Raw genomic sequence first — 24,983 nt, forward strand, 5'->3', positions numbered from 1 at the left:
GTTTTAAAATATAAATTAAAACATCTTCAGAAGCGATATTAGAGAGATCCAACTGTGAATGGAAAAATTATGTAAGAATCCTAGAAGTATATGTGCGGGCATGCATGTGTGGACATTAAAAAGAATAATAATAAAACGAGTGTTTATGTAAGATAGAGATGATGATGATTATGAGTGATAATGCGATTAATGAAGAGGTGGTGTACAAGTAAAGTGGCACGTGATTTTGAAAAAGCTAACTTGGATTATATGTTTATGTATTATGTGTGTTGTTGATTATAATGACCTCCCCATTAGTGGAAGCCATCCTCTTCCCTTTTCGCTTTCATTTTTTATTTTTATTTTTATTGTTCTCTCTACTCTCTAGTCTCTATATCGTTTATATGATTTGTCAAATTCTGACCAATTACAATTCTGATATGTTCGCTTTCTAATTTCTCTAACTCGTGTCCCTTGCAATCACGATTTTACTATATAGTATTACTTTTTCGTTTTCCAACTTTTTTCTGTGTTATTTTATTCTCCATATTGCAGATATACGTCACGCAACTATACTTTTCCATTATAAACTTTTTTTATTTTATTTTAATTAATATTGGATGGTTCATGGTTACGCATGGAAACCACATCATTCTAATTTCTAAGGTGGGTAATATACTTTTTTAGTCAACGCATTTTGGTTTACCATAATTATACATAGATATCATTTATTTAGAAGTTAGAATGCTAAATACGGAGCGATAAATGGTATAAAGAAAAAAAGAAAACTTTAGTATAAAAAAGGGATGGGATGATTTAAAAAAAATAACGACAAACTGATATGGAAAAAGCAGGGAAACAAAAAAAAAATGATATAAATATTCGGTAATTATTTTGCCATTAGTTTAGAAAGGCCCAATGGGCCGAGCTAGTGGGGGCCATAAAGTAGGGTTGGAGGAGTGAGTAGGTGGGGTGGCCGTCGAGTCTTCTGTTTTGTCCGATCACAATTTAAAAAAAAAAAAATTAAAATAAATAACAGTGAATAGTGTGAAACGTTCTATGCTTTTCTTTTTCTTTTTTTTAACGTCAAACACCTTTTAAGTTTTAACTAAACTTGCGGTATTCTACGAACATAACTAATGCCTAAAAGAAAAAGAAAAAAAATTATATATAAGGGTCTTTGAAGAAATCCTCAAGCTATATATACATATATTTTTATATTGTAATTTTGCGGTTGAATTTCCGAAAAAGTTATACAAATCTTTGTCTTTTTTTCTTTTCTTTTCTTTTTTTTTTTCTTTAGAGTCCAGTGATCCAGTCCAATGTTCAGTCTCTCATCTTTTTTTGTAATAATCCTATGGAGTGAACTAACGTGCGTGTTATAAACTCATTGGTCGGTTCCTTTAACGTTGACGGACACTTTTAGCAATCATAACTTTTTCAATACTACAAATCTTCAATAAGCATGTCTAATCATTATATTACACGTGTCTAGATGCATCTCTTAATTATCATCACTCTCACGGCTATCTCAAAAAGAATCTACAGTTAGTTTTCTCCTCCTATGTTTTGTTTCACGTTAAGTACTTTGTTTGGTAATCGATTTCACATTTTATTACATTTTCTGATATCTTAAATTTGATTAATGGAGACTGTGATTGTCAAAGTGTAACCTTTAGAAATTTTGATTTAAGAAAAAAAAAAAAAAAAAACAGGTTGTGACAATATAGGCTTTACTTTAGTTTCGTAATAAAAGATTAAGTTAGTGTGAAAACAGGCCATGAGATAAACATGTTTTTCTATGATTCAACGAACCAAAACATCATTTTATTACTCTATAATTTATTTAAGATTTTAATATTAAGTAAAATTAAGTTAGACCAGGGAGGGATTATAAAGTATTCAAATAAATGAATGCATAAAATCCATCCCCAGATTTTGTTAAGTGTATATTGGTTCGGTGGGATGTAATTTCGATGAAATGTTTGGTGGTTCCACTAAATTACAAATGTATTAGGTTTAGCGACCAAATACATTGGTTTTTTTATTCATGTTTTACTTTTTTTACTTTTTCAAATTTTATGAAGCCTTCCAATTTATTTTTTTATGTTTTTATGTTCACACGGACTATATGAAAAAGACAAACAGACTGAGCAACATATGTTTGATTCCATGATCCATATTCTATAAGGAACCAATATTTAAACAGGCTCGTGTAAACTTTGCTAACTTTTTTTTATTTGTTATTGAATGATTTCAAAAATTGTTAATAAATGAAAAGCTTGCGTTTATTGACATCTCAAAACTGTAAATCGTAACATTGGTATGAATCCCGGATATAGTGATCATTTGCAAGAAGCCAAGAATATTATGTGATCTATATATACCATCTTGTCAATAGTAATTTGAATAACAAAAACAACTTTTAAAAACGCACACAAACAAAATCACGGAAGCTTTATTGATCGTGAATCACGATTCGTGATCCATGAGCAGGAGTACTCCCTCCTCTCATCATCCTACTATAAATGCTGATGGGCTAACATGGTCACGATCTCCTTTCGAAACTTTATTAGGGCAATTTTACCGGAGGTTACTCATTGAAATGCTCTTATTAAAAAAACAATAAAAAGAAGAGAGAACATAAAACAAAGAGAATCGGTGCTTGTGCAAGGAATTGAAGAAACGTTACTTGAAGTAAATTAGACAGGTGTCATGTACTCAATGGTAAATATATTAAAAATACATAAATAAGAATAAAAATATATATTTTTTTAATTTCCTGAGAAATGTTTCATCGTTCCTCCACTAAAAATAGTCTTACGTATCCTGATTCCTTTCACAAACGAAAAAGAAATCAATACTTAATATGATATACTAGAGCGCAGGATTTTAATTGAAAACTTTTTCTATATTAATATAATTTCTTGAGCTTGAATATAATATTCAAAGTTTTGAGGGTAAATCTTTATATATATATGTCATATGGTAATATTAGGAAAAATAAACGACATTGATGACTACTTTAAGATTTTCTATCATTAAGAGAGTTTATTTCTTATTCATATTTCGTTAAAATATTTTCAAAGGTTTTGATGTTGATCGATTGTTGATCACCAGTGACAAAGGATTTTTGCCAATGCTTTGGACACTGAAGAGGATGAGTGGTTTCAGTCCACTCCTAATGTTAACTGCTTCTACCCGCTCATCCCAAATGGAAAATTTTAAATCCGATATGAACAGCAAAAGAAGGAGCATATCAACTTTGCGTTGAGGCAGCAGGTAGATCCAGTGAAGATGCAGGTGACTTCTATGGGGGTGGAGCTGGTTTAATATAACAATAGTACTTAATATGATATATTCATTATCATATTAGATTTAGAAAACATGGAAATCTATCGTATTAATACATTGGGACCATATATATTAATCACATAATACATGTTGAATAACTGATACTACATCGCAATGAGATTTTATTTTTGATACCACATTAAAAGTTATGAAGGGTCTAAAATAATATTCAAGAGATAAATTCATCTATTATCAATTGATTTTAAGTTAAAGAAAAAAAACACAAACTTGATATATGGTATTGCAACTCTATTTGTTGATCCAACTAAAATAGTCAGATTCACATAAAGATGTTATTCATAATAGATTGATAAGAGGAATCATCAATTCATCATTTCATTACCTGCGTATACATCTAATCGCAGGGGGAACAGATGGAGTAGAAGAGTCATATCAATTGTAATTACTATGATAAGAACAACCACCAGAATAGATGCAAACTAGCTACCGACATAACAAATTACTTATTTTACTCGATTTAACGACTTTTTTTTTTGTTTGAAAACGAAAAGAGGGGAAAGATGTTAAGCAATGCATTTACCACGTTTGTTTGATACACGAAAAGAAGAAAAAAAAAAACACAAAAGTTCTGGATCACTAGTTATATAGTATGAAAATACGTATAAGCCATATATAGATAGTATTACCATTGCATGCGCTTAGGAAGATAAACGAGGACTAGCAAGAGAGCTAACAAACATTTGCCATTATTGTAAAGTTTTTATAGGACCACTTATTTATGTTTTTTTCTTTTAATACTTTTGCTGTTACTGAACTATCAATTTCGTTTGTGAAAATATGTATATACTACCTTTAAGCATTTAATTTGGAAATATATTTGTCTGAGTAAAGAAACAAAAACAAAACTAAATAATGCAATAGATTTGATTCAATAAATGGCGTGATCGAGGAATGTGGTCCTCCAAGAGACACACCATATAATTTTTTCTCAGCCTTTCCTTTTTGGACCATTTAATTTCAAGTAAACTGGACCACTCGTCTCTCGTATCATCCCCATCTATTCTAGTATCATATGATTCATGATAATATCACTTTACTTATATATCACCTAAAAGCTCTAATCGATTTGTGTCATCCATCATCTTGTAATGCGATAATAGTTTCGTATTCATTATAACACGGGCCTCGTGAAAGCCCATTAGCATATGCCCGTAAAGTATAAGTCCAGTGAGTTCACAAATTCTTTTTAAAATTGGAGAAAATTATCAAAATTCATATTTTCTCCAAGTTTCTGCCTGCGTATAGGCCAGCCAGCCGTTAACTACCAAACCACGATTGTCGGGTTCGGTGTATAGGCTCACAATGTCACACTTGTATATTTGTGCATTCACGTAAAGTATGTTTGTATTATTAAATAATGAATGGATCGATCGATTGTGTCAATTATCGTGCCACCTCATCATTATCAGCGTGAGACAAGCTAACACTCATATATTTGACACTTGGACGTACGCAGATCATGTAATTTGTTTGGTCTCTCACACGTTCTAGAAGACATGAAACAAATTAGAGAGCGAGGAAAGAAAAGGAAACCCAAATTTAGGTATTTGTTGGATCATTATTCTCTTTGAAATATAGTAATTAAGATAATGAGTGAAAATATAATTCTAGTTGTTAAGATAACAATTCAAGTATATATGGATCAGTAGTTTCTATTGTTATATATAAATTAGATTAATTTGCTTGTTTATCCATTAATTAATGGAACATTACTACAGCTCTATTTGACTGTTTTCAACTAACAATTTGCATACCTTCTAGAAACCGAATCCCACAATAAGTTGCATACAAATCTATTTCTCTGTTAGGTTTTATATTATAAAAATAATTAACTTTATTAAAGCGCCCAAGAAATCTGATTTAGCAACGTTATCTCTTCTTTTACCATCTTCTCGTATATATATATTACACATGTAATTAAAGAGAGATTTGTTTAAGCTTTGTGCTTGTGTTTTTGTCATTTTCCAAGAAACAAAGAAAAGGAAAAAAAAAAAAAAAAAAAAAGGATCAAGAAGAATGAACACGAAGAACAACGTCGTCGAAGTGTCAACATTTTTGCTGTTCGAAGCATCTGGAGATTCCGAGAGCTATGATCAGGAACATGGCCACGAAGACGATGATGCGAAAGGTCGTGAAGATCATGGTGATGATGCTGAGTCATACATGTGCGAGACGTCAACGAGTCCAAGAAGGACGAGTAGGTCAAATGATGTTGACCCGGTTGAAGAAGAAGAAGTCGCCGGAGAGAATGAGGATCACGATGATGGAGAAGGAGAGGTGAATAGTTATCGGAGATGGCCGGAGAGGAGAGACCGTGATTCATCTTCGACGGGACGTGACGAGAGGTTGATTAGTGAGATTGAAAAGAACCGAATGTTTTGGGAAGCTTGTTTGGCTTCTTAATAATAATAGTATGTTCTGATTGATTTAGCAACAAAAACAAAAATGATAGTGATTAGTAATATACACATAACGTTATCTCAGGGTGTGTTTGAATGTATTGATTTATAATACCTTTGTTAGATATTGTGATATCTCGACATTTTTTCTTCCCTTTTCCCGTTTATATATAGTGTTTCAGTTTATCGTGCGTAGAATAATTTGTGCTCTTTATGTTTATAATAATTTAAAGCAAAAATAAAAACATAGTTTTGTATTTTTACCGTAACAAAATTTATAATTATTTTTTCTAAAACGTTAATACAGGACATGTAGTTTAATTACGGTAATGGTCCGGTAGTAGTCAACAAAATATTCTCGAGCATATTGGGCTAACTAGTAAAGCCCATTCAAATTAAATGGGTAGAAGCAATTGGTTATTAAACGCCGCCGTTTTGAGAGCAATTATCTTCCAATTGGTTTTTAATTTGATTTGGGGGTGGGTACTTCTAGATTCTTCCTTGAACTGGGAACTAAACCTTTGTTCGACGAATCTCAGAGCTTTTCGTGTTTCCCATCGGAAGAAGAAAAGCACTTTTACTTGTTTATTTATCCCACACTTGAACCAGGTTTGATCGAGTCGAAGCTTCGAAGTAGGTTTCGAGATTTTCTCAAATCTGTTTTTATCTTTCCTGAAAAGAATTTGATTGATCTGTGTTTAGAAGAAGGATGACGATGCTGAGGATCCGAAGCAGAGATGGATTGGAGAGAGTAAGCGTAGATGATGAAGCTCATGTAACAACAGTCTCCCAACTCAAAACCCTAATCCAAGATCAGCTTCAGATCCCAATCCACAACCAAACCTTATCCACCGATCGCAACCTTCTCCTCGCCAAGTCTCCTTCTGAATTCCTTTCCTTCACCGACATGACCGATCCTAACCTCCCTTTAACCTCTCTCAACCTCTCCCACGGCTCTATCCTCTACCTCGCTTACGAAGGCGAGCGTACCATCCGCGGTGGTCCCGCCGTCACACCCGCTGGCTCCTTCGGTCGTAAGATGACCGTCGAAGATCTCATCGCTCGTCAGATGCGCGTCGGTCGTCAGGAGACTTCTCACTGCGACTCTGTCTCCTTCGATCGAGGTTGCGCCAATGCGTTTCAGCATTACGTCAACGAGTCACTCGCCTTCGCTGTCAAACGCGGTGGATTCATGTACGGTAACGTCTCTGAGGATGGTCAGGTTGAGGTCAATTTCATCTACGAGCCACCTCAGCAAGGTATGGAGAACAATTTGATTCTCATGAGAGATGCTGTTGAAGAGAAGCGTGTGGATGCGATTGCTTTAGGGTTAGGGATGAGGAGGGTTGGGTTTATATTTAACCAGACTGTGACGCAGGACAAGAAGGAGTACACTTTGTCTAATGTTGAGGTGTTGCTTGCTGCTCAGCTTCACGCTGAGAGTGAGTTGAAGGAGTGGGTTACTGCGGTTGTGAAGCTTGAGATCAATGAGGATGGTGGTGCTGATGTCCACTTTGAGGCTTTTCAGATGAGTGATATATGTGTTAGGTTGTTTAAGGAAGGATGGTTTGAGACGGAGATTGGTTCTGATGATGATCCCAAGCTCTCTAAGATGAAGAAAGAGGTTGTTGTTGGTGTCAAGGATCTTAAAGAAGTTGATAATGACTTCTTCCTCGTTGTTGTCAAGATCTTGGATCATCAGGTTCCTTTCTCTTCCCCCTTTTATAGACTTATTTTACATTTTAGCTGGGAATAGTTTTGAAAGCTTAATACTTTGCATCTGAGTTAGCTAAAGTAGCCAGCCATAGGATGATAAGTTGCGAACTATTATGTTTTTGTGTTCACTTCTTGGTATGAATCAGAGTTGCCATTGATAGGAAGCACAAGTGTTTTGTACTTTAGACTGTTATGAATTTAGAAGATTCATGGTTTTTCTTTTTGTGTGTATAATTGAGTATTGTTTGGTTGTTTAACTGCCAGGGGTCGCTGTCGTGTACATTCCCGATAGAGAACCGGAGCATTCAAACAACAATGCGGGCTTTGAAAACACACTTGGAGCGAGCAAAGAGCCTCCCATTTGTGAAGAGGATCTCTGATTTTCATCTTCTTCTCTTTGTTGCCCAGTTTCTAGACGTATCATCAGACGTTCCTGCGTTGGCTGAGTGCGTCCGTCTCCAGTCTCATGTTCCTGAGGGTTATGAGTTGCTTATCGAGTCCATGGCCGCTACTTCTTAGTTTTTCGTCTTTTATCTCTCTTTCTGTATGGGGTCACACGTTAGCACTTTTGAGTGAGTGCCTTCGTAGACCAGACAAGCTTACAAGAGTTTGGCACTTCTTAGTTTTTTTTTTTACAAGTCTGTATGTTCATATTCTATCCTTTAGATTTGTGTACAAGTTTTACTTATTTCTTTAAGTTATCTTTTGATTCCCAAAATAAAATGAAAAATTGTAGGAGAAAAGATTTAGAAAAGTTAAGGTCTAAATATGGTAATCTGTTACATAAACATGATAAGCTATTTTCTAAAAAAAAGTTGGAGATGCGGGGGATCGAACCCAGTGCCTCTCGCATGCAAAGCGAGCGCTCTACCATTTGAGCTACATCCCCTTTTGAAATTTCTTGGCTTGCAAGTTTAGAAATCCACAATAATACAAAAATTCACACCATTAAAATAAACAAAAGTAAAAGCAAGGTATATGGAGATGCGGGGGATCGAACCCCGTGCCTCTCACATGCAAAGCGAGCGCTCTACCATTTGAGCTACATCCCCAATTTGTACGAGCACAATTCTAAATAACTCAAACTCTTTCCATGTTGGGCTTGGACGGTTAGTTTTCTTTTCATGACAAAAGACGACAAATTAAGAGGGGACAGCAAACAAAAAATCTTCTTGTCGTCTTCTTCCACTTTTGAAATATTTGTCCGAAAACGTATTAAAATGAAAGTCTCATAGTGGGGAAGACTTGCGTTAAAGCTCGTTCAAACACATTAGTCTGTCCATGTCATTTTTTCTTCTTCTTATTATTATCATTTATTGTCATTATGAAGGGAGCTAGAGAAGCCTATTTTCATATATAATTAATTATCATGCTTACAGAAACTTATCATAAAAAAATAATGATTTACTATATACTGTATTTATTTTGGTCGTTTTATCTATTTTCAACTCCATTTATTTACTTGGAAACATCTTCAAGTGTCGAAGTTTAATGTTTCTTGCAAAGCCTGATTAACTGAAATTGATTTTGATATTCCATTCACAAAACAATAGTGGGAGAAAACAATTAATAAGTGCAGGTTTTATTTTATAAAAATATATCAAGGGTTTGGAAAAGCAAGGAGTGGAAAATGTGAGCACACGTACGAAAGAGACAAAATAGATGACGACAAAACTAAAGAAAGCCTCATATAGACACGCGAATCATATACCTTAGCGTGTTCTCCTTTTGATTATTTATTTATTTTTATTATGTTTACTTTAGTACTATATTTTTTTTTTGTTCTTTATACCACAGCAATATTTTTGTCATCATGTAACTTTAAGACTAACTGTGAAAATGAAATTTTGTTTGTTATAGTATAAATTAACTAGAAAATTTTGTGCTAGTGTGTGTGTATTATATACATACTCTTTTTTTTTTTGTCTTGTTTTCTTATTGTCATTACTCATTAGTACTAAAAAATAAAACTATGTGTGATATTATTTGCTTGATGGTAAAACCATAGAAATCATTTTACTACAACAAAACAACAATATTAGATAACTAGCGTTACAATTATCTTATAATATTTAATGATTTGTAAGCGTTTAAAAGTTAGTTATAGAAAAACATTAGTAAATTAAGTTCTCTTATTTTGATGTTTGCTCTTTCTTTATTCAATGATGTATTTATATTAACGATTTTAAATTGTTTCAGTAGAAAATTCACATGCGGAAAAACGAAATGTGAATATGATTATGTAAAGAGATTTTTAAAGGCTTGAAAAGAGACTACAGCGTAATTTAAGTCTAATTAACCGGTAATTTTATAAGTATGTTTGTAGTTGTACAATTATACACTACTACGACAGTAAAAAAAGAAAGAAAGAAAGAGAGATGTATCGGGATAAAACAACGGCTGAGATCTACTGTATTGGTCCCATCATAGAGAGATTCATGGTTCTGATTTGTCAAATCCGAAAGATAGACCAAAAAGCAACAATATTTTGTAAATTTAAACGTCGTTGGTTGGGCAAAGTTTCTTTTGTTTCTTTTGGGTAGCGAAGCCATCAAAGTAGGACCCGTTCCTAAATTCTCTCATTCGTTTAACTTCTTCATGCTTACTATAAAACCTTTGAATTTATTTTACCTGTGTTACTCGGTTGATTGATGATTTTTGTTCGGATTCAAAAAAAACTCTCGTGTCAATGTATATGTTCAGAAATCTACTGGGAACGTCCAAATGCATTGAATCCCAGTTAAAAATTATTAAGCTAGAGTAGAGAGATGGTATTAGTAGTTTAGTACTATCATTATTGTTTAGTCAAGGAGGAAGACATTTGGGTCTTGTTTTTTTTTTTTTTTTTTTGACAGAGTTACTGGCGTGTGATGGCCACGCTCTTCTGGTCCACAAGACGACAAAAACCTAAGCCCATTCCCACATTCTACCCCTAATGGGCCCGTTTAAGTAATAACCAAAAACAAAATTAAAAAGAAAAGTCATTGATTTGGTTGGAGCGGCTGATTTGTATATTTCTTTTTTCCAAACTATATTTTCTCCCGATAAAATATAGTATTAGAAGTATATATATATATTTTTTGGTTGGGTATATCAACGCGATAAAAGATTTAAAACGACAAGTCAAACAAACCTTGTCACATTGCAAATGGCAAGTATGTTTGATAACTTGATATTGTATATACTTGGGTATATATTTCGGGGTTCATTTAAAGAAAAGAAAAAAGCAGAAACAAATAACGAGACAACAATTGAGTAAATAGAAGAATCGTATAAAGCAGTTGAAAAATGAGTAAATGACAGAAAACGATTATACATGGTTTATCAGAAGTAGTACTAAATATATAAAAATTTATTAACACTACACAGATATATCCCAATTAACGTATTTAAGAAAAAGACATAAATAATAGGGTTACTAGTATAGTAGTACTATCCCTTATAATAACATATTAAAAAGAAAAAAGAAAAAAAAGAAGGAAGAAGTGGAAAAGCCAAACTTTGAAGGAGAGGGGTCCCCCTGAGTGAAAGGAAGGGGGATGATGTCATCGGCCCAAAATAGAAGACGTTTAAGCCAGTAATAGTGGCAATTACTCGTAAATCTTAGAGAGGGTACGAGGGTACTTTAGGAATCTCGTCTTCTGTTTTTTTTTTTTTTGGTGCTGTTTTAATTTAAGCAAAAGAAAACAGCACAACCCTTTTGTCGCCACATGCCATGGCGTTGGTCGCACGCTGGATATCTCTTTATGTATTTTTTCTTTGTCACCTTCCTTTAACTAATTTTTTTTTTTTGTGTTTACTAGTATTTTATTTTACAAAATTTGCATTCACACTAATATAATAAAAAAGTCCAAACAAAAAACCATCATTGATTGATAAAAAAAAAAAAAAAACTTGTGTAGTCTTTACCTTTTAAAATAGTTTAAAGCTGCCTAACCATACTTTTGAATTTTGTTTTTTTTTGGTAGTATTATACTATATCATTAGATGATGAATGATCTTTTAAAGCAACTTTTGTTTTTATTTTCTTCTTCTTTTTTAACTCGAATATATATAGCTAGCTTATGGATTCTCTTTTTAAATTCGTTTTTTTTATTTTCCATCACATGGAACCAATTCAGCATATTATATAATTTGATAATTGTATTTATACTAGTAGACAACAAAAGTCTAGGAAAAATGCGAAATACTAGTATTTGTTACAATAAGAGCAAAATAGACATAAATGACAAAAGTAAAAACATAAGAATTTGTTAAGTAGTAGTAATAAACTTTACAAAATCCTCAGAATTTCACAAAATGAAAAGTAGTTTTAGCTAGGGAGAGGAAGAAAACAAAAGAAGGAAACAAAACAAAAGGGTAGGAAAAATAAATAAAAAATGGATGGTCAAAAGGAGCACTTATGAGAGAGAGCGTTGTCAGGACTGGCGTGCCCCAATTGCCCAATCCTCTCTCTCTTTCTCTCTCTCTTCCACATTACAGATTACACCGTGGCCTCCCCTCTTTTTTCTTTTCATTTTTTTAATTTACATTTTCTGTATTTCATAGTATAAAAAAATTAATTAATTCAACTATATAAACAAAATAAAATTTTTAATCAGCCGACTGAAAACCAATAAATTACCTTATCGTCGACAAAGTTAACCCAACAAAAAAAAAAATTAAAAAAAAATGGATAGTACTTATAAGGGTGGAGGGTGTGGGACCCAGATACGGAAACAGTAAATAAATAAAATAAAAATAAAAAAGAAAAAAAAAAGGAAGGAAGAGAGTCGAACCATATCATCAGCTTCAGCTCTGCTCTAATAATATTAATACAGAGTATTCAACGTACGTCTCTCTCTCTCTTTCTCTCGCACCTTTGACTCTCTCGAACGAACGAACCAACCAACCAACCATCAGCTCAGCCTCTCCTTCTCTCTCTCTCTCTCTCTATTGTACTTCCGTCTTCCTCTCTGCTGCATCTCTCTCTCTTTTTTTCTCCAGCTCTCTTCTCTCTCTCTCTCTCTCTTTTTCTCTTTATTTAAAATCTCTCTCTCTCTCTTTCTTTTTTTTTTTCCTATTCTGGGTTTCTTTCAAATCCATCCCCCCCCCCTTTTTATAAAATCTTCTTCTTCCTCTTTTCTCTACTGGTAATTATTGGTAATGAGGTCTTCCCTTCATTGATTTTACACACCGAAGATTACAATTCTGCTTCCTTCCTGCAGTGTTTTAAGTTTCTTTACGCTGTGGCTATGGCTGGTGGTAACGAAGTCAACCTCAACGAATGCAAGGTTCTTCTTTTATTTCCTCTCTCTCTCTCTCTCTCTCTCTCTTTTACTCCTCCTTCTCACAAAACACACACACACACACACACAAAAAAAAGTCTCCCTTTTCGTTTTCCTTAGATTTGCTTCCTTCCTTGCTCAAATCCCTTTAACTGAATTTAAGATCATAGAGATATTTATTTATATATAGGATTCACAACACCCACCCGTACGGACGAATTTCTTTGTTTTTTTTTTTTTTTAAAGAGCAAAGAAGGAAAGGGTATAATAAAATCTAAGACGTCCCATCATATCTATCATCTGATGTTTGTTTTGTTTTTTAAATTTGGGGCTTTGCTGTAGAGAATTGTCCCACTCAACACATGGGTCCTCATTTCCAATTTCAAGCTCGCTTACAAAGTCCTCCGTCGTCCTGACGGTTCCTTCAACCGTGATCTCGCCGAGTTTCTCGACCGTAAAGTTCCCGCCAACGCTTTCCCTGTCGACGGCGTCTTCTCCTTTGACCACGTCGACTCTTCCACCAACCTTCTCACCCGTATCTACCAACCTTCTTCTCTCTCTCCCCACCACCACCGTCACGGTACCCTCGACCTTACCGAACCTCTCAGCACTACTGAGATCGTTCCTGTTCTTATTTTCTTCCACGGTGGCAGCTTCACTCACTCCTCCGCCAACAGCGCCATCTACGACACTTTCTGCCGACGTCTTGTGAGCATCTGCGGTGTCGTTGTTGTCTCTGTTGACTACCGGAGATCCCCCGAGCATCGTTACCCTTGTGCTTACGACGATGGTTGGAATGCTCTCAAATGGGTCAAGTCCAGAGTCTGGCTTCAGAGTGGTCTACACTCCAATGTTTATGTTTATTTGGCTGGTGATAGCTCTGGTGGCAACATCGCTCACAATGTTGCTGTCAGGGCTACCAAAGAAGGTGTTCAAGTCTTGGGTAACATTCTTCTTCATCCTATGTTTGGTGGACAAGAGAGGACTCCTTCTGAGAAGACCCTTGATGGCAAGTACTTTGTCACTATACAAGATCGTGACTGGTATTGGCGAGCTTATCTACCCGAAGGTGAAGATAGAGATCATCCAGCATGTAATCCCTTTGGTCCGAGAGGTCAAAGCCTTAAAGGAGTCAACTTTCCCAAGAGTCTTGTCGTTGTTGCTGGTTTAGATCTTGTTCAGGATTGGCAATTGGCTTATGTGGATGGGCTTAAGAAGACTGGTCTTGATGTCAATCTCTTGTTTTTGAAGCAAGCTACTATTGGGTTTTACTTCTTGCCTAACAATGATCACTTTCACTGTCTTATGGAAGAGTTGAATAAGTTTGTGCACTCCATTGATGAGGATTCTCATACCAGCTCAACTCCTTTGCTTCTTACTCCCTAGCAACTTGTTGCTGATATATACATTAAGAGAAGAAGAAGAAGCACTAGAGGGATCGGTTTGTTTTGCCTGTCTATGATGGGTTTTTGTACAGTTTTCTCAAGTATTGTTTAGTGTTCAGTAGGGTTTTTGTTTTTTGTTTTTGTGTTCCTTGGTCTCCTGAAGCATAATAAGTTGGCTTGTTGTGAGATCTTGGCTGCGCCTGAAGGAAGACCACTTCGGTTATCGCCATCTATCGGTTTAGGGCTAAAACCGGGACATGGTACTTTGTTTGCGTACTAGTATGGGTAGACTTTAATTGGTTCTCTAGAGTACAGAGGGTAAATTAAAAGACAACTAACTTTGTCTTCAACATGTTGTGAAAAAAACTTATCCTTGGTGTGGATTTGTGTATGTTTATATTTACCTTTTGTGTTCGCATGCTATTAATAGAACGAGCATGTCTTTTGTTGTTGTAATTTCTCACCTTCCTCTTGTTATTTTAGTAAACCTTCTTTAGTTATCCTTGTAAGTCTCTCAACGTCGAACTCTCCAAGCAATTGCTCTATCTTTGCTACAATTGTGAAAACAAATAAAACTAACAAAACAGAGAAAAAAAAAAAAGATCCAATGATCTAAGCGAAAACCCTATGGAGACATGTGGCAATGGCGTTGGAGTGAAGTATAAAGAAAGAAAGAAGAGGAAATAAGTGTTAGAGAAGAGAAAAGACAAGTGTTGTGTGTGCATTTGAGGCAAAAGCTTCACAATACCAATCCCCCATCCACCCAAAATAAGAAAAAAAGCTTACACAACCAAAATTAATATATTAAATAATGATTGGACAAAAATGTCAAAATCATCCATCTCTTTTTTTTCTTCTCTTTTATATTCCCTTTTTCAATAGTTTTAGTTTTTCCTTGGCATCTTTTGCCTTATTGCCTCTTTTATGTGCATGTATTTTTTATTTAGTATTTTTGGAGTTTCCTTGTAGTGGTTATGAACTTTGGGGGGATCAACATGGACCCCCTCTTAGAGAAAACAATCTCTTTTGTCTACATATGTTTGTTTCTATATATTTACACATTTCTTTATAAATATATTATTTATAAACAGAGCTCATGTGTGATATTGTGTATTCTTATTCTTATGAATGCCAAGTGGTAGGGACATTGAGGGCTTGGAGAAAAGAAAAAGGCAAAAAAGCGATTTATTTTCTCTTTTGTTTAGTTGATGGTCTTCTTTTTAAAAAAATTAAAATAATCATAGAGGGAGGATATAAATAAACATTTTACAGGTAACTTCTTACTCTGAATGAATATGATTTTCTTTTCCCGATTAACATTGACTTTTTTTAGTCCTAGCATCTTTCAAAATTAACTCTCTTTTTTTTTTTTTTAAATCTTGTCAAAGTATTTATGACCAAACTTTGGGTCATTGATGCGTGTGTGACAAAGACTCTCTCGTTTGTCTTGTAATGAATTTTGTCTTGGCAATTTACTTGGGGATAGTGTCTCTACTTTTTAACTTGTTTTTATTAGTGTGAATGGGATTTGCTTATGCTAAATTAATTTATGTTTATTGCTTGCTTGGAGAAATTTTGGATTTTTCATTTTTGGAAGAAAGCATCGCTACCATTTAGCTTTGTTGTCTTTAATTCTGACAAAAAAATCTTAAATATGTTTGGTGATTTATCAACATCTTCTGATTTCTCCATAATTCATTAATTTGTCGTTTACACTAAGATTCTTTCTTTTGTCAATGGATTGGCTTTGTCGTTTGTAGACTATATTCAATGCTTTAGATCCAAGATTACAAAATTTATTATATTCATCATCTAACTAACTTTGTGCTTAAAGGTTTGGTATGAGGAATCTTTAATTTTCCTTCAAAAGGGTATCAATTATATATAGCTTTTGGGTACTACTATTCACTTTTTTTCTTCCATCTAGTTCACATTAGAAGTTAATAGACTCGTTGCGTTTGGTAGTGGCAGTTAGACTAACATATGACATATCAGATGTTGAAGGAGGAGGTGTCGATCATGTTATTTGGGACGAAAAGATAGAAGGGAAAAAGTTTTATATTTAGTACTGGTAGATATATTTATTGATGAACGTTTACAATTATCTATACGAAGATATAACAATGATGTGCCTAAGAAATATAATATCAGACTCGATCAAAGAATGTCATAGATATCTCAAAACTGTGCCTAAGAAATCAATCAAGAACCTAAACCAGTTATTAGTAAATATGATTTGATTTTTTTTTTTTTTTGGTCGACACAAATTAATAGTAATAACTTTAGCTAAACTGATCATATAGATATTTTTGTTGACCTGATATTGAACTATATAAATCTATTTCTATTTTGCTTTCTATACAACCAACTGCCAAGAGAACATAAAAATGACAAAAAAAATCAACCAAAATATCCGATTCACACTTGAGAACAAAATAAGCTGATTATAGAAAAGAAGAAAAAAGGGTAAAAGTTGAGAAAGGAGGTAGGAGAGGGAAATATGATAAAAGAAATCAGATACTAATAATGTTAGGGAGAAGTTAAAAGAGCAGAGCTACTCTGAATGGAAAGTGTAGTAGATGGTGCAGATATTTCATAGAAATGGAAGAAAAATAGAAAAACGAGAGAGAGAGAGAGAGAGAAGAGACAAAACACAAAAGCATTAGACAACGATGCGTTTGTCTTTATTAGCTTAGCCTTCTTAGCCTAGTAAACCCCTAGAGATTCAAGGAATAAGACACGAGAGATAAGACCTTTCTCATCCCCTCGAAAACCCCAAACTCCATTAATACATCCTCTCTCTCTCTCATACTGTATTACGTTGCATTCATGATCATCAACTCGTCATTCCAGAGTTGTGGAGACTTGGCATGCCGTTTAACGGTCTAAATGGACTTGTAGTAACGTGTTTTCTTATAAAATGACACAGCATATCGTTTATAACATACATATAACGTATAATTGATGACATTTGTCGACCGTCTTAAGGATCCTTTTGGGCCTATAAATGGGCTGTTCATTATCGATCTATAAAGCCTATCAAAGTAATGAGATAAGTTACTTATTTAACGCCGTTATAGAGGGGGTTTACGTTAATGACTACTAATAATTCTTGTTCCGCTGGCAAAAACCTCTCGCACACGGCCCACCAGAAACTATAAATTTAGAGGCCCAAAACGTTTTGACTTGAAAAAAAACAAAAAAAAAAGGGAAGAGTTGTGAGATCAAACGTAGTAGTAGTAGTAGAGTTGCGAGAGAGAAGAAGGGAAGTGTGCGGTTATGTTAACCATGACGTCATCCTCTACGATTCTCACCGGAGAAGACGAAGAAGAAGATCACCGCCCGCCCGCACATTCTCATCGACGGCGCTGGAGCACTCCGGATGAGCAGCCGGATACACAAGAGTGCAGGGAACATAACAACAATCTTGACAGTTACAGCAGTTTCTATCTAGGAGGAAAGATATCGTCGCCGTGGGGAACGCGTGGACCGCCGCTGCTCACTGACTCGTCGAGATGGCGCGGAGAAGAGAGGAGAGGAAGAAGCGTGACTAGGAAGCGAGATCTGCCACCGTATTTGACGACGCTTGATTGTAACGGACGGCCGAGATATCATCACAGGAGAGTAAGAAGCGAAGGAAGGCTTGAGATTGCCAGCGTGGCAGTAGATTCACCCGAGATCGTTAGTGTTCGTGGAATAGAAGGACTCAGAATCGGAACAGTTAGAATTAGTCAACAAAACCATGCAGATGATGATGATGATGATGATGATGATGATGATAAACAACAACAGAATCACTGATCTTCCTCTTGATTTTTCTTTATAATTTTGGTGCTAATTTTTCGGGACAAAACGAGATTTGTAGTCTGATCCGTTAGAAACAGAGAAGGAAAAGGAATGGGCTTTACTAATGAACCAATAGGCCCATATAAATATATTTTTGCTAAAAGCCCAACATCATTCCCTGCGTTTGTGTGTGTGTGTTGTGTATGTATTCTCTGTCACAATTAAACGGATGGATAGAGTTTTGGTAGACTCAGAACAGTGGTGAGAGAATCAGTCAAAAAAAATGATAAATCTCTCACTTTTTTTTTTATTCATACTAAATATCCGGGAACAAACGAAATTGTAGAAGTATGGGCTTCTTCAAACAAATTAATAATATCATGGGCCTGAAGCCCAAAGTCAATTCGCTAGTGCCGACGTGCTAATATATGATTTGTCAGTTACAGTGTTTACATATCGCAGAGGCTGTGAGATTATCATCACCGTTCGCAGAAGCAGTATTAATTTGTGAGAGAGAGAGAGTTAAAGAGGAAGAAAGAAGCATCACTTTTTTTGGGGGCAGAAGAGAAGAGAAGATATTACTGTATTTGGGAAGTGAGAGAGATGGAGCAGGAGATCGGGAAATCAGCAAAACCAAAAGCCAAGGTAAAGAGTCTTTCAATTTCTTGTTTTAATCGTCTCTAGGGTTATCAGATCTCTTATTGTAGCGAGTAATGTTGGAATAATTTATATACTAAACAAGCCCCAATAGGAAGGATTCTCTAGGTTTTCTGGGTTCACCGATCTGTGACTGTTGTTCTTGTTTGTGGGGGTAATTACTGTTAATATTATCGATGTTAGGGTATTATCGGTTTTGCAAACTCTTGAGTCTTGTTGTTGTTGTTGTTGTAACACTGAGACTTTGATTACAGAAGGAATTTGCACAAGGGAGGTTGATTGATACATATGCTGCACAATGCGAGAAGTGTCACAAGTGGAGGGTCATTGATAGCCAAGAAGAGTACGAGGACATCAGAAGCAAAATGCTCGAAGACCCTTACCACTGTGAGAAGAAACAGGGCACTTCTTGTGAAGACCCTGCTGATATCGACTACGATGCCTCTCGCACTTGGGTTATCGACAAGCCTGGTGTCCCCAAGACTCCTAAAGGTTTCAAGCGGAGCTTAGTTCTACGGAAAGATTACTCTAAGATGGACACTTACTACATCACTCCTACCGGGAAAAAGCTCAGGAGTCGCAACGAGATTGCTGCTTTCGTTGAGGCTAATCCTGAATTCAACAACGCACCACTCGGTGACTTTAATTTCACTGTCCCTAAGGTTATGGAAGACACTCTTCCTCCTGATGCTAAGCTTGGCTCTCCTGTTGGTGCTACCTCTACTGCTACTTCTAAGAAGACCCCTCTCAAGCAGACTCGAGACTAATCATCATATGTTGTGCGGCTCATCCAGTTTGTTCCATTTTTCTTTTGTTTCTTCTCATCCCTTAAACAATGCTCTTGGAGTTTTGTGTAAATTTGATGTTCTCTTAAAACTTTTATGAAAGCTGGGGATGATCTCTCGTGACTGCTTTAACTGGGAACTCAATTTCAATCTAAATACTCCTCGTAAGAGATTTATAAGCATTTATGTAGAGGTAACAGCTCCGGGAATTCTCTCCTGGCATCACACCTTATATAGTAAGCGGCTCTTCTTGAAGTATACTGCACCATGTCTCGAACACTTGCTCGTTGTCCGTACTCATGGACGTGATGCATCCGGACAGATAGCTTTTGTGGGCCTCTGGTTTGGTCTTGGTGCGGGGGCAAACGGTCATGCAATTGTTGATAGAGTCCTTCAAAGAGTTTGGAAAAGGCTTCGCAGAAGGGATCTTTTTCCTCTTCTTGCTGCCCACTTGTCTCTGTTTCTATCTTCGCCATCATCTTTTCGTTGATATCATGTTTGCAGTGGTGCTTAGTTACACTGTTCCACCACCAGATCTTCTACTATTCTTGACACTGTTGTACTTTCCAATACCAGAGTAGCCCAAATCAGTGCAATGACTACTAACTTCGCTTTTGTTGGTCCCATAAGATTATGTATGGATTATGATGATAAATCTTTGTGTTCACTTATACTATATAGAGGGGTTTGTGACATGCAAGATTCTGCGGGTGTTATGGGTACGTGTAGGTCAAGATTTTCCTGCCATCCACTTGTACATCATGCTTTAGCCTGTACATAGTCGTGTCCAAATCCAACTAAGAGAAGGAAAAAAACGAAACAGAGACAATACAAGTTCCAATTACTTGAATTTGTAGGTGTCTTTTTCTTCTTTGTTCTTTATTTCTTCAGTTGTTATAAAAGATAAAGAACTGAATCTAAGGTACAAACATCTCTAATTAGGCAAAGAATGAACGTATCACATCAGTATGGAGAATGAATTGAGGGGAACAAAAAATTTGTTACATTTTCCTATTATGATTTGATTCCCAACCTGCTTATTAGTATGGAGAATGAAACCTGTCAATCATGGTAGGTAACATACATACAAGTTCTTATATATATATCACTTTACGACTAAAATACCTGCAACACCTTTGAAAAAAGTTCTTATATATATCTGATATTATGCAATAAAAATGTTTCAAAATACAAGTATACATACATAGATGTAATTTAATTATGTGAATGCAGGCAATATATATATAAATGAATTGATGAAAATCTTAGATAGGATTCCTTAAGACATAGTATATGATATGAATAATGAGGTGAAGAAAGAAGGGTCTGTCTGTGCAAAACAGAGAGGTCATCATGTACTAACTTGGCTATAAGCCCTTTCGCATCTTCTCGAGCCTACTCTCAATGAAAGCATGTGATTTCCTATTTATATCATTCAAAAGCGGCTTCGGCTGTGATTTATCAGCTCCATTATGAGATCGCCTAATGCTTGGCTCACTCGATATGCTCTTCTTTGAGCCGTTGTTACCATTAACAAGCATGATCACCCTCTCTTTCTCGGAGCCTGAGGTATTAATATTGATGGGATTAGCGTTGTCCTCCGAGTCTTCTCGTTGCTTGAAATAAATAGTGATATCAGATTTTGATTCGTTCTTGATCAGTTTCTTTGTCACAGAGCTGCCTTCCTTGTGACTCGCCATGAGTTTAACGACTACAAACCTGAAAAACCAGCGACAAAAGCCTCTCTTGTCATCGTCTTCTTTTCCTCTCTGCTTCATCTCTCTTTGTTTAATTTACATGAATGTTTTAATTATATGGTCTTTGGTTTATATGAACAAAAATTTAGTGGGGATTATGGATTTGTTTTTCTTTTTCCAAATGGTTTGCTTTGATTCCACGCTTTGGAAAAAATGTGATTGTCTTTGTCTTTTCTATATCAAAAAGAAAACAGAATTTTTATCTACAGTTTCTTTCTTCTTCATACTCTTTTTATTGGTTTGCTTTAACTAAAAAGCAATCTACTTTTTGTGCAAGTTTTTCTTCCATTGTAGCTGGAGATTCGCTTCTTTATTGAAAGATGAAGCTCCCTTAATTATCACTGAAATTTGTTTTGGTTTGAGTGGACGAAAACTTGAAAAAGATTCTTTGTACACTTAGACTTGTTGATCTATAAAAGTACTTCTCCCCATGTTTCACTTTTGTTATTGTCACGTTTCATGTCGCGTGAATCACGTGTGTTGAATGATGATGATGCTATTGACTAAATCTATTAGATGTCAAAACGTACGCAAGGACAAAAAAAAATGGTTTGTCATTGGAACATAACAAAGCCCCGTTCAGTTAGTCCTTTAGGTGAGAATAACTGTAGTGTTTCGAACGGCCATGGTATCATCGGAGGAGAGACCACAGAAGCTCCACACACGCGTCTCAGCCTAATGGGTCTCTCCACCGCAAGTTTCTCTCGTTACCGAGGACTTAGACAAGTCCAAATCCCATTCACTTTAGTCCATTGGCAATTATGACACTATGTACTTTGCAGATGCATATATATGTAGAGACGTTATATTATATTCTCATCTCCGTGGTCGGAGCTTTTAATATATTGTTCTCTGATTACTACTTACTACTAACTGAATCAAGTGATTAACTTAAAAAAGAATTGGACTTTTGGGTTGATGGGGGTAAACCAAGTCAGTGTAGTAGTGCAACACATGGACGACTCGCAAGAGCCCAGATAGCAAGCTATCTTGATGGACTCTTCCCCTTAATAAATTGAGTTAATATCATGTGAGCCGATGGCCCACATATCAGATATTAAACTGATAAGAACAGATACTACACTTGATCTTAGCCAAAAGGCCGAGAAAGGTATGATGTTGTCGTTGGGCTCGACCCCTCTTTTATACTTGGGAGAAAGGGAGTACATTTATCTTCCTAGCCGATGTGGGACAATATACACAACCTCTTAAGAGTCTTAACAAAGACAAAATTAGTCAATGACACCACTAACTTGTCTCCGTAATTATCCTAGAGAAAAAAATGTGCAACAAATCGCATTTAAGTTTGAAAACTAGAGAAAAAAATGTGCAACAAATCGTATTTAAGTGTGAAAACTTACTGAAGCTAATCTTATTCTTAGATTACGTATAACTAGCCTACTCTTTTGTCCTCAGATTGGGAGAATAGCATCAGTAACTGAGCCACACACACCTTTAGGATCTGCGTTCTTTCAAGTCATCATGATTAGAAGCCACACCATCAAATATCAATCATCTTTTAGATCCAAATATTCAAAGACCTCGTTTTTGAATGCACTGCCCATATATACAGGAACAAAACGTTTGTGCTCTGGTAGCTCTACGAATAGCTTCCTGCATATATATACATAGCAATTAGCAAGCCAAAAATGTTACAGTAACAAAAACTGCAAGTAAAAGAGCAATAAATATCTAAACGTGGCAATTCATGGACTATTACGAGCCAGGGTTCTATTATGTAAATACTATATAGTCTTGTAGAGTTTGGTATTTATGTTTCTATCCTTAGGTTAAATATTGTATCTACTATATAAGGCACACTTTGTGCAACGTTATGAATAAGAAACCTTTTATACATCTTAAGGGTTTTGACATGGTATCAGAGCTAAACCTAATTTTTTAGGCTATTCGATCCTCTGTTTTGCTTGGAGAACTCTGTTCTTCTTGTTTTCTTTTGATTTCTCTCTTTTCCTTTGACCTTGGTATATCGATCATTCTGTCGATATATCTCTCTTGGAACTATGACGGACGATCAGTCTGTTTCTAAGGTTGCCTCGATGCTGACTTCGGGTTCTAAGTCTCGTCTTGAGTCTACCCGACGTCGAATCGACCCCTATGATCTCTCAGCTGGAGATAACCCTGGATCCGTGATCTCACAACCACAACTTCGTGGATCCAATTACGATGAATGGGCTATGAACTTGCGTCTTGCCTTGAGAGCAAGGAAAAAGTTTTGTTTTGCGGATGGATCTATCCCTAAACCTGATGATGAGTCCGATGACATTGAGGATTGGTGGGCAAATAATGCTATGGTGGTGTCTTGGATGCGACAAACTGTAGCACCGGATTTAAGTAGCTCCCTCTCGCATCATGAAATTGCTTCGGACTTATGGACTCACATACAAAAGCGATTCTCGGTGAAGAATGGCCAAAGGGTCCAGCGTTTGAAGACTGAGTTAGCTAATTGTCAACAAAAGGGTTCTGCGGTGGAAGCTTATTATGGGAAACTTACGAAACTATGGACAAGCCTTGCTGATTTCCAACGTGCGAAGACAGTTGAGGAGATTGCCAAGGAACGTGAAGAAGACAAGTTACACCAATTCCTAATGGGTCTTGATGAGAGTGTCTTTGGTGTGGTAAAGTCTTCTCTTTTATCGCGTGATCCACTTCCATCTCTTGATGAGGCTTATCAAGTTGTTACTCAAGATGAGGAATCAAAGAGAGCGGGTAGGCTGATGGAAGAACGGAATGAGGGGGCTAGTTTCGCGGTTCGTGTGGCTCCGCGTACTTATTCATCTCCTCCACTACGAGATCCTTCGGCTGTGTGTACGGGCTGCGGAAGGAAAGGTCATTTGGCGGATCACTGTTTTCGTAAGATCGGTTATCCTTGGTGGTGGGGCGATCGTCCTCGTTCCAAACTCCCTACTACTTCACAGGCTGGTCCGGGTGGTTCAAGCAGTGATCGTCGTGTCTCGGTTGTTCCTTCCAAGTCTGTTGAACCTACACATGTTCAACATGTTGCGGCTTCAGTGTCTCTCGGACATACCAATATCACCGATGCTGATCGTGTTGGTTTTAGCGAGTTAAGTGATCAAGATTGGATCAAGCTGAAGGATATGCTTAATGCACGGTCTGTTGGTACTCATGATCCTCTTGCTGGTAAGTTTTTTATTGAGTCTTGGATTATTGACACTGGGGCTTCTAACCACATGACGGGAAGCATTGATTTCTTAACGAATGTTTGTGATATGGCTCCTATGTTTATAAAACTCCCTGATGGCCGGTTTACGGTTTCTACTAAACGCGGGATGGTCTCTCTCGGTTCCCATCTCACTTTGTGCAACGCGGGATGGTCTCTCTGGGTTTACGGTTTTGACATGGACGCTAGAAATGAAAAAAAAATGCCTAAGGCAAGTTAGGACCCGCACGTTTCAACATTCGCTCAGGATTGATATCTTTTTAAGTGAAATCAACGATTTCAATAACATAAGTTGCCAACGATATCTTATCTATTATCCGGAACCATCTCTTCCTATGTTTCATGCAAAGAATATTTTGAATGTCAACGTTATTATATGTGCCACAGCACACACTGCCAAGTAAGAGACAATAAGTGAGAAAGAACAAACCTCAAAAGCAGATACATGCTCATCGTTTATAAATTTCTCTGTGAGTACATCATCAACTGTTTCCTGAGAAATGAAAATCAAAGGAAAACAACCATGATCAGCGACAAGCAAAACATGATCTCCAACAGGAAATGGTTACCAATTGATCAAGTTAGCCATATACTAACTCAAAACGTTTTTTTAAAAAAATGTATGAATATTATCATATATATTGTTTGAGAGTAACTTAAACACAAAACCCAAGGGAA

General features: G+C 36.0%; 8 protein-coding genes, 1 long non-coding RNA gene and 3 other non-coding genes across 13 annotated transcripts; 6 read left to right on the top strand and 6 right to left on the bottom strand.

Moving 5' to 3' along the window:
* The first annotated feature begins 5,285 nt into the window (after nucleotides 1–5,285).
* Nucleotides 5,286–8,199, top strand: LOC104788633 (NPL4-like protein B). 2 transcript variants are annotated; one of them, XM_010514396.3, is made up of 3 exons: nucleotides 6,201–6,362; nucleotides 6,456–7,455; nucleotides 7,734–8,199. In XM_010514396.3, the coding sequence occupies exons 2-3, from the start codon at nucleotides 6,463–6,465 to the stop codon at nucleotides 7,986–7,988; spliced, it is 1,248 nt and encodes a 415-aa protein (XP_010512698.1). In that variant the 5' UTR covers nucleotides 6,201–6,362; nucleotides 6,456–6,462; the 3' UTR covers nucleotides 7,989–8,199. The 2 variants fall into 2 exon arrangements, with proteins under 2 accessions (XP_087308650.1, XP_010512698.1); XM_087452524.1 differs by having other exon boundaries at nucleotides 5,286–7,455.
* On the top strand, nucleotides 5,371–5,937 carry LOC104788632 (uncharacterized). Its single transcript, XM_010514395.3, has one exon. It carries the CDS (start codon nucleotides 5,371–5,373, stop codon nucleotides 5,755–5,757), a length of 387 nt encoding a protein of 128 aa, XP_010512697.1. The 3' UTR covers nucleotides 5,758–5,937.
* Nucleotides 8,200–8,285: 86 nt separating the features above from the next.
* On the bottom strand, nucleotides 8,286–8,358 carry TRNAA-UGC (transfer RNA alanine (anticodon UGC)). Its single transcript has one exon. It is a non-coding gene; the product is annotated as a tRNA-Ala (tRNA).
* A 90-nt stretch (nucleotides 8,359–8,448) lies between these two features.
* TRNAA-UGC (transfer RNA alanine (anticodon UGC)) lies at nucleotides 8,449–8,521 on the bottom strand. Its single transcript has one exon. It is a non-coding gene; the product is annotated as a tRNA-Ala (tRNA).
* A 3,073-nt stretch (nucleotides 8,522–11,594) lies between these two features.
* On the bottom strand, nucleotides 11,595–12,539 carry LOC147945061 (uncharacterized). Its single transcript, XR_015558069.1, has 2 exons — nucleotides 12,248–12,539; nucleotides 11,595–12,004 (listed from the first exon to the last, which is right to left on the bottom strand). It is a non-coding gene; the product is annotated as an uncharacterized LOC147945061 (long non-coding RNA).
* Nucleotides 12,229–14,577, top strand: LOC104788634 (gibberellin receptor GID1B). Its single transcript, XM_010514398.3, has 2 exons — nucleotides 12,229–12,742; nucleotides 13,079–14,577. Exons 1-2 carry the CDS (start codon nucleotides 12,704–12,706, stop codon nucleotides 14,120–14,122), a joined length of 1,083 nt encoding a protein of 360 aa, XP_010512700.1. The 5' UTR covers nucleotides 12,229–12,703; the 3' UTR covers nucleotides 14,123–14,577.
* A 2,796-nt stretch (nucleotides 14,578–17,373) lies between these two features.
* On the top strand, nucleotides 17,374–18,081 carry LOC104788635 (uncharacterized). The gene has a single exon (XM_010514399.2). The coding sequence runs from the start codon at nucleotides 17,401–17,403 to the stop codon at nucleotides 17,920–17,922; it is 522 nt and encodes a 173-aa protein (XP_010512701.1). The 5' UTR covers nucleotides 17,374–17,400; the 3' UTR covers nucleotides 17,923–18,081.
* Nucleotides 18,082–18,151: 70 nt separating this feature from the next.
* LOC104788636 (methyl-CpG-binding domain-containing protein 4) lies at nucleotides 18,152–19,531 on the top strand. Its single transcript, XM_010514400.3, has 2 exons — nucleotides 18,152–18,552; nucleotides 18,819–19,531. The coding sequence occupies exons 1-2, from the start codon at nucleotides 18,511–18,513 to the stop codon at nucleotides 19,329–19,331; spliced, it is 555 nt and encodes a 184-aa protein (XP_010512702.1). The 5' UTR covers nucleotides 18,152–18,510; the 3' UTR covers nucleotides 19,332–19,531.
* A 1-nt stretch (nucleotide 19,532) lies between these two features.
* Nucleotides 19,533–20,098, bottom strand: LOC109133151 (uncharacterized). The gene is given in 4 exon segments (XM_019246212.2): nucleotides 19,533–19,572; nucleotides 19,574–19,728; nucleotides 19,730–19,861; nucleotides 19,863–20,098. Coding segments are annotated over 4 exon segments (441 nt in total). The 5' UTR covers nucleotides 19,977–20,098.
* Nucleotides 20,099–20,484: 386 nt separating this feature from the next.
* Nucleotides 20,485–21,246, bottom strand: LOC104788637 (uncharacterized). Its single transcript, XM_010514401.3, has one exon. The coding sequence runs from the start codon at nucleotides 21,125–21,127 to the stop codon at nucleotides 20,717–20,719; it is 411 nt and encodes a 136-aa protein (XP_010512703.1). The 5' UTR covers nucleotides 21,128–21,246; the 3' UTR covers nucleotides 20,485–20,716.
* Nucleotides 21,247–22,025: 779 nt separating this feature from the next.
* Nucleotides 22,026–22,221, bottom strand: LOC147945062 (U2 spliceosomal RNA). The gene has a single exon (XR_015558836.1). It is a non-coding gene; the product is annotated as a U2 spliceosomal RNA (small nuclear RNA).
* Nucleotides 22,222–22,952: 731 nt separating this feature from the next.
* On the top strand, nucleotides 22,953–24,669 carry LOC147945063 (uncharacterized). The gene has a single exon (XM_087452527.1). The coding sequence runs from the start codon at nucleotides 23,128–23,130 to the stop codon at nucleotides 24,523–24,525; it is 1,398 nt and encodes a 465-aa protein (XP_087308653.1). The 5' UTR covers nucleotides 22,953–23,127; the 3' UTR covers nucleotides 24,526–24,669.
* The last annotated feature ends 314 nt before the right edge of the window (nucleotides 24,670–24,983 follow it).

Source organism: Camelina sativa, chromosome 5 (genome assembly GCF_030686135.1).
Source record: "Camelina sativa cultivar CO46 ecotype springtype chromosome 5, ASM3068613v1".
Taxonomy (NCBI): Eukaryota; Viridiplantae; Streptophyta; class Magnoliopsida; order Brassicales; family Brassicaceae; genus Camelina; species Camelina sativa.